Consider the following 8138-nt stretch of genomic DNA (forward strand, 5'->3'; position numbering starts at 1 on the left):
TAAAAAGATCTCTAGGATATATTATGTGAAAAAAGAAAGGTACCGAATAAAGTGTGGTACATTTTATACTAGCAAAAGGGAGAGTAAGATATTGTATCAATATCCATCTGTTTGCATCTGCCTAAAGAAATCCTGGAATAGGCTCAGCGCCTGTAGCTCAAATGGCTAAGGCACCAGCCACATACACCAGAGCTGGCAGGTTCGACTCCAGCTCGGGCCTGCCAAACAACAATGGGTTGGTTGGGCCTACAACCAAAAAATAGCCAGGTGTGGTAGGCACCTGTAGTCCCAGCTACTTGGGAGGCTGAGGCAAGAGAATAGCTTAAGCCCAGGAATTAGAGGTTGCTATAAACTCTGATGCCACGGCACTCTACCCAGGGCAACAGCTTGAGGCTCTGTCTCAAAAACAAAAACATAAAAAAAACCTATTTTCATAATATTAAGATATTATTTGACTTTTTCATCCTCATTCTCTAACAAATGTAGCTCTACCTGATGCTTAAGCCCAAGAGTTGGAGGTTGCTGTGAGCTGTGATGCTACAGCACTCTACCAAGAAGGCACATAGTGAAACTCTGTCTCAAAAAAAAAAGTCACTAATCTAGCCAATACAAACTGTCCAGTACTGCTGGTTAAGTCACTTTTTCCTTTTTTTCTTTAACATACTTCAATTCAAATGAGTTGATGTTACAAAGGCAATATAAGGCAAGCACAGTGGCTCCCGCCTATAATCACTGCACTCTGGGAGGCTGAGGCAGGAGGATTACTTGACTCAGGAGTTTGAAATCAGCCTAAGCAAGAATGAGACCCCATCTGTACTAAAAATAGAAAAGGTAGCCAGGTGTGGTGCCACAAGCCTGTACAGCTACTTGGCAGGCTGAGGAAGGAGGATCACTTGAACCCAGAAGTTTGAGGTTGCTGAGAGCTAGGCTAATGCCACAGCACTCTAGCCTGGGCAACAGAGTAAGACTCTGTCCCAGAAAAAAAAAGGCAATATAAAGTGAAAAAAAGAAGTAATACTAGGCCACATATGTGCTCTTCCCTCTCGTTACATTTCCTAATTTATAATCAACAATATCTGTATATAGTATAAACTTCTCTACTGTAAATCACTTAATCACATTCCTAAAAGTGCCTCTACATCAGAACAATAGCCAAAGGTAGTAACAAAAGATACTCCTCAAGGAAACTTGAAATTGTGTATTTCAACATTCCTTTATTAAATCACATATACTACTGAAAGAGGAAACCATAAGAGTTTATTCAAAGATCATGAAGAATGAGGGCAGCGCCTGTGGCTCAGTCGGTAAGGCGCCGGCCCCATATACTAAGGGTGGCGGGTTCAAACCCGGCCCCGGCCAAACTGCAACCAAAAAATAGCCAGGCGTTGTGGTGGGCGCCTGTAGTCCCAGCTACTCGGGAGGCTGAGGCAAGGAATCGCTTAAGCCCAGGAGTTGGAGGTTGCTGTGAGCTGTGTGAGGCCACGGTAAACTGAGGGCCATAAAGTGAGACTCTGTCTCTACAAAAAAAAAAAAAGATCATGAAGAATGATTTTATCAAGTCAATGTGTTTCAAGTACCAGCACAATTTATCTTCATTACAAAGCATAATAACTTAAATCTTTGATAAGTCAAATAAAAGTCTACATAATTTCAAATTAGTTCTATGAACACATCTTTAACATAATTTGAATACTTTTATGTGTTATACTAATAGGAAATAATTTAATAATGGCTTTAATAAAGGAAGACTAATTTTGCTCAACTAAAAAAAAGCACAAAATTCACATCAGTCTTTTAATGAAATGATTAGGCCTCTATATTATTGATTTCCCTGTACCCCTGAGTATTTGAAGTATCCCTGTATACAATTAAATGATGTACGGATGAAATAACTGGTAGTTACATAAGAAAAAAAGTAGACTTCACCACAACAAAGAGTATAATATAGATTACTAGATCTGGTTATTATTATAGTCAACCACTGTTCACTCACCAAATATGCCTGAGTAGCTACTATGAGCCTGGCACTATGCTAGGCAATGGGGATACAATGAACAAAAAAGTTAATACTTTTAATCTTCATGGGATTTACATTCTGTTGTGGAAAACAGACAAAAGCAAACACAAAAAATAAGATAATCATAAAACAGTAAATGCTCTGAAGGAAACAAGGCTTTGCCACCAATTATCTTTGAAAGTTGAATTCCAACAGACCTAAAAATAAATAATTCATGAAGTATTACATCAAGATGACATGGATTTTACAGATCTTTGCTAATGCATCAGAAAACTGTAGACACTGACCATGAAAACAGAGATCAATCTTTCATTGTCAGAGCTAGTAGATTACTAGCTACTATTGTATTACTTAGCAATATAGTAGACTCAAAAGATAATTTCACATCTAGTAATGTGGTATCCTGAGTAGAACACTGAAACAGAAAAAAGACATTAGGTAAAAATTAAGAAAATGTGAATGAACTACAGACTTTAGTTAAGAATAAGATATCAGGGCGGTGCCTGTAGCTCAGTGAGTAGGGCGCCAGCCCTATATACTGAGGATGGAGGGTTCAAACTCGGCACTCACCAAACTGCAACAAAAAAATTGCCAGGGGGTGGGGCGGCGCCTGTGACTCAAAGGAGTAGGGGGCCGGCTCCATATACCAGAGGTGGCAGGTTCAAACCTGGCCTCGGCCAAAAACTGCAAAAAAAAAAAATAATAATAATAGCTGGGCATTGTGGTGGGTGCCTGAAGTCCTAGCTACTTGGGAGGCTGAGGCAAGAGAATCGCCTAAGCCCAAGAACCAGAGGTTGCTGTAAGCTATGACACCATGGCATTCTACCAACGGTGACAAAGTGAGACAGTCTCAAAAGAAAAAAAAATAATAATAAAATAAGGTATCAATATTAGTTCATTAATTTTAACAAATGTACCATACTAATGTAAGATGTTAATGGGGGAAACTATGTGCAGGAGTAAATGGAAACCCTCTACACTAATGTCTCAATTCTTCTGTAAATCTAAAATTGTTCTTAAAAAATGAAGGCTATTTTTTATTTATTATTATTTTTTGTTTGTTTGTTTAGCAGGCCTGGGCCAGGTTTGAACCCACCAGCCTCTGGCACTCTAACCATTGAGCTACAGGCACCCAGCCACCTATTTTTTTAAAAAGCCTAACAAAGCTTCAGGAATTACAGGGAGGGGGCTAGTAAAGACTTAGAGAAAGTAAGAAATAAGAAGTCATAAAACTCTGTATTCTGAATTAGAACATATTCAAGAAATTCAAAGGAAACCAACCAGCATACCTTTAAGTTAAAACACTCAATTCTTGCTAAAATCTTCCTTGACCAAGAAATTAATGGGGTTTTATGCAAACTAAATAGCTCTATATCATATGTCAGGCAACAACATCCCTAGAATGCACAATAAGCACTGTAGATCCAATTTATCAATAAAAACCAATAAGCTGTATTTTACCTATGGTACTCTCCTGAAATTGCCATATAACAAGTTGGACTCAACTCCACCAAGTTACTCTCCTAAGAAAACAAATTTACTTCAGGAAAATTCACAAGCAAAAAAAGAGGGAAGACTGTATTTTTCTGCCTAACAGGAGGGGAAAGAGAAAAACCTCATGGAGAAAAACAATCTCCCAGGTCTATTTGGAGGCATTTTTTTGCAACTAGTATTAATCTACTGTAAATGCCACACAAATTAGTATAGTTCAAGATAGTAATAAAAGCTATGAATTTATTATCAGCTATATATCTTTCAGTCAAAACAAATAGCTAATGTTTTTATAACCTCACCTAAGACACCTGTAGCTACCCAATATTTGAAGACTTGGAATTAATCGCTCAATGTCTGGATTTTAAAGATGGTCTTCAGAGGTGTGAGAAAAACAAAGGAGTGTCAAGTTTATACAGTATAGCATAAAACTGGAATTACTACAAATAACCTTAGAGATAACCATCCCAGAATTAGGATCTTATATCTAATGTAAAGCACAGCCACAGCAGAACCTGACCAAGTAAATGGCATAACAATTTAACTCATCAGATAGTATGGAATGTTAAACATAATCATCTAGTCTAAATGGTATCTAAATCTAGTTTAGATAACTAGATGACAAATTTACATCTACTCTTTTACTCTTCTATTACCCAAAGGAAATCCCACAAAACAAAGATGTTCGTTATCCTAAGCCTTCTTTCACGAGAATCCTAAATATATCCTTGGAAAATATTCAAGAAGAAATAGATAATTAACATTTCCCCCAAGTAATTCCTGTTTGCACCACCATAAGGAGAATCAGACGTCGAAACGAGGAAAGGGGGAGGTGAGATGTGAAAAATTCCAAGTAAAATGATCATGACATAGCATCTGGCAGAAATCAAAAAACCATCAACACTGCCAAAGAATTGTCAGTGATGAAAGTCAAGAAGAGAAAATGAGGTTTTTCCAACAAGCCACAGGCCGATCCAAGCGGCAAAAATCGTCACCGCCAGCGCCACCCCTTTTACCCTCGACCCCCCCATTCCCAAGTTGCTTTCAATTTAGATATATTTCCTCTACAACCCAGACTAATTTCCCACTCAAGCAAAAAAAAAAAAAATCTGATAATTTTTTTTCTACGACCACTCCTTCCACCTTACACGAGATATTCCCACTTCTCAGGAAGCCTCTAGGGAAAACAACGCCCAGATCCCACCCTCCTTGGCCAAGGTTGAAGAGGGCCCATTCCCAAGAGTGTGGCTTTCCGAGTGGGCCTCAGAGCTGACGAACTGGGAAAAGAGCAAAGACTAAGGGTGGGGCTCAAGAAAGAGGCCAGGGTAGAGGAGACGACAGACACCGGAGGAAGAAAGGACTGGACAGGAGGCTGGGCGGGGTGAGGACAGGGGAGGGAGGGCAGATCGACGCGAGAGGGAAGGGCTGCGGGGAACGAGAGCTCGGACTCGGGAACCGAAGGACCCGGGGAGTGGGGTAAACCCAACCGACGGATCCAGACGGGGAGACGGTAGCAAAGAGGAGCCGACGAACACCGGGAAGGGCTGTGGGGGGACCAAGCGCAGACGCGGGGCCGGCAGGGGAGCCTCCGCGGCCGAAGGGCCGCACTGGGGGTGGTGCAGGGAACCACTGTCGGCTGCCAGGGGCAGAGGAGCCGCGCACTCACCGCTCTGCTCTCCCAGGAACACCAGCTTGAATTTCCTCAGCGGATTCCCGAAGTCTCCGCCCGCGGACATGATGGAGCCGGAGGAGCTGCCGCCGCCTCAGCCCAAAAACCTCCCGGACCGACCCTGCTCCAACAGGCTGATGAAAAAGGCCAGCGGAAGGCCGGGAGCCCAGCTTTCTCGGCCCCTGCAGGGCCCGGCGGAGGAGCAAGGCTGGAGGGCAGCGGGGCTCTCCAAAGACAGGCAGCCGTCGCCGCCGCCGCCTCCCCGCAGAGTCGCCTAGCACCGAGCGAGGCCCGCGGTTGGGAAGGGAAGCAGGGCGCTGTCAGAAACAGCCCAGGGGTGTGCTCTGGGTTCCCAGGGCTAGAGCTGTTCCCTTCCTCAGCACCCCGCCAGGAGACTGGGGTGAGGGAGGCGGATGGAGGGTGGCGGAGCCGGAACCGCAGAAGTGTGTGGGACCTCTCACGCGCAGCGCCTCAGCTCCCACAGCTGCCGCCGCCGCAGCCCAACCTGCTGAGTGCGCGAGCCTCTGGCGCGGTGCGGGGCGAGCCCGGGCGCGAGCCTGCCGCCCCGCTGGCCACCGACGTACGTCCGTGCGTGCGCGCTACCGCCAGCGCCTTCCTGGTTCAGCCAGCCCTCCCGGCTCCTCCTTCGCCGCCACGACGAGCGCAGGTTCGGGTTCCACTTGAGTCCGAAGCAGCCAGGAGTAGGCGGAGCAGAGTACGGGGTAAATGATGGGGAGAAAATGGAGCACGTACGTCATGATTGATGAGCCAATCGAAAGAAACCAAGGGCGGGCGGGGACCGGAGAGAGGTGGTGGCGCGAGAGCGCGCGCGGTCCTTGAGTAGTGGAAAGCGGAGTGTAGCGTCCGCCATAGGAAGTGTGGCGCGTTTCAGATGGTAGGGAGGGGAGGGGAGGGTGAGGAAGGTAGGGCGCAGGCGGAGTCGGGACGGAGATGGAATGACTCCGCATAGTGGGGATGAGGTTCAGTAGCCCTACGGCGTGTAGTAGGTCCCTCTCTCCTGATCCCTCGGCGCGACCTCACATTCCTCAGCTCTGTCCTTCGCCCCTGCACCCAACCCTACCTTCTGCTTCTTTCTCATAATTCCGCACTGCTTCCAGGAATTTTATAATTGCAAAAAACAGACCCTCCCCACCCCATATTGCAGATGAGGAAACTGAAGTCCAGCGGGAGAAAATGGCTTGCAAAATCCATAAACTTGAACAAAGGTTTTCTCGCTTTTCCCCCAATGAACCTCTGACAACTTCCTTATTGACAGTCCATCCACTTCCCTGGCCTAATCTGGGAAGTGAGGTCTTATGTTACCACCCCTGTTCCCCAGATGTTGATAACTCATAACTCTTTGGTGACACTCACCTTCTACATCGCTAGTAAAGGGTTTACGCATCTTCCAAGGCATCCCACAGACCCCAAGCTGATTTCTTGAGGACTCTGTTGCTTATCTGTGGCGTCTTGTATCAGGAAAAAGTTCCTTTTTGCTAATCAGCTTTCATCAGTGTTTGTGTATTTGATCTGTGGCCAAAACAACTCTTTTAACAGTGTGCGGCAGAGGGAAAAACAAGGTTGGGCACCTCTGATTGTAAACCAAGCTCCTCATTTCACAGATGATGAAACTGAGGCCCACATAGCTTTGCAGAAGGTCACCCAACAACTTAGCAGGAAGCCTGAATTAGAGCCCAAATCTGAGGAAGGGGATAGTTTAACGATTGCCCTCTCCTCAGAAAACGGGGCTACTAAAATGCAATTTTTTGCTTTTATTTATTTATTTATTTATTTTGAGACCAAATCTCACTTTGTCGCCCTTGATAGAGTGCTATGGCGTCACAGCTCACAGCAACCTCCAGCTCCTGGGCTTAAGCAATTCTCTTGCCTCAGCCTCCCAAGTAGCTGGGACTACAGGCACACGCCGCAACGCCTGGCTATTTTTTGGTTGCAGTGGGCATTGTTGTTTAGCAGGCCCGGGCCAGGCTCAAACCCTCTACCTTCAGTGTATGTGGCCGGTACCCTACTCACTGATCTACAGGCACCGAGCCAGTTTTTTCTTTTTTTGAGACAGAGTCTCTCTTTGTCGCCCTCAATAGAATGCCATAGCATCATAGCTCACAGCAACCTCAAACTCTTGGGCTCAAGTGATTCTCTTGCTTCAGTCTCCCAAGTAGCTGGGACTACAGGTGCCCGCCACAACACCCAGCTATTTTTAGAGATGGGGGTCTCACTCTTGCTCAGGCTGGTCTCCATGGAACCTGTGAGCTCAAGCAATCCACCACCTCGGCCTCCCAGAGTGCTAGGATTACAGGTGTGAGCCACTGCGCCAGGCTTCATTTTTTTTTTAAACATCCTATGATAGAGCTTCAGCCAGAGGGAATCCAGAACTCAGACATGGTGCATAGCGATTGGGTGTTGTTCAGAAAGGTGGAGGAGGTGGTGATGTCTGGGTTGTAGCCCATAAAAAAAAAATGACATTAAGACAACTTAAAGACAAATATCCTCAGAAACGATTTGTGGCTGGAGGAGGAACAAATAGGTTAGTGCACTAAAAGGCTCCACAGGAGGCGGTACCTGTGGCTCAAAGGAGTAGGGCACCAGCCCCATATTCCAGAGGTGGCGGGTTCAAACCCAGCCCCAGCCAAAAACTGGAAAAAAAAATAATAATAATAAAGAAAATCACTGGGTGAACATGCCAACCAGGAAAATAATGCATATGGGGTGGTGCCTGTGGCTCAGTGGGTAGGGCGCCAGCCCCATATACCGAGGGTGGCAGGTTCCAACATGGCCCCAGCCAAACTGCAACAAAAAAATAGCCGGGAGTTGTGGCGGGCGCCTGTAGTCCCAGCTACTCCAGAGGGTGAGGCACGAGAATCACTTGAGCCCAGGAGTTGGAGGTTACTGTGAGCTGTGACGCTACAGCACTCTATCAAGGGTGACAAACTGAGACTCAGAAAG

General features: G+C 45.7%; 1 protein-coding gene across 5 annotated transcripts in view; it reads right to left on the reverse strand.

The window, feature by feature from the left end:
- RAB6A (RAB6A, member RAS oncogene family) overlaps window positions 1–6668 on the reverse strand; it is a 97732-nt gene extending 91064 nt beyond the window's left edge. For 2 of the 5 annotated variants that reach the window (XM_053560639.1, XM_053560638.1), the window contains exon 1: window positions 5175–5285. Coding sequence is in view for 3 of the 5 variants with exons in the window: in XM_053560636.1 (XP_053416611.1) it covers window positions 5175–5244 (70 nt within the window). In the remaining 2 variants the exon portion in view is untranslated. Of the gene's footprint in view, window positions 1–5174; window positions 5838–6551 lie in introns of those variants that run through there. The other 3 variants (XM_053560637.1, XM_053560636.1, XM_053560635.1) reach the window with 3 other exon arrangements.
- Window positions 6669–8138: the final 1470 nt, after the last annotated feature.

Source organism: Nycticebus coucang, chromosome 14 (genome assembly GCF_027406575.1).
Source record: "Nycticebus coucang isolate mNycCou1 chromosome 14, mNycCou1.pri, whole genome shotgun sequence".
NCBI classification, from domain to species: domain Eukaryota; kingdom Metazoa; phylum Chordata; class Mammalia; order Primates; family Lorisidae; genus Nycticebus; species Nycticebus coucang.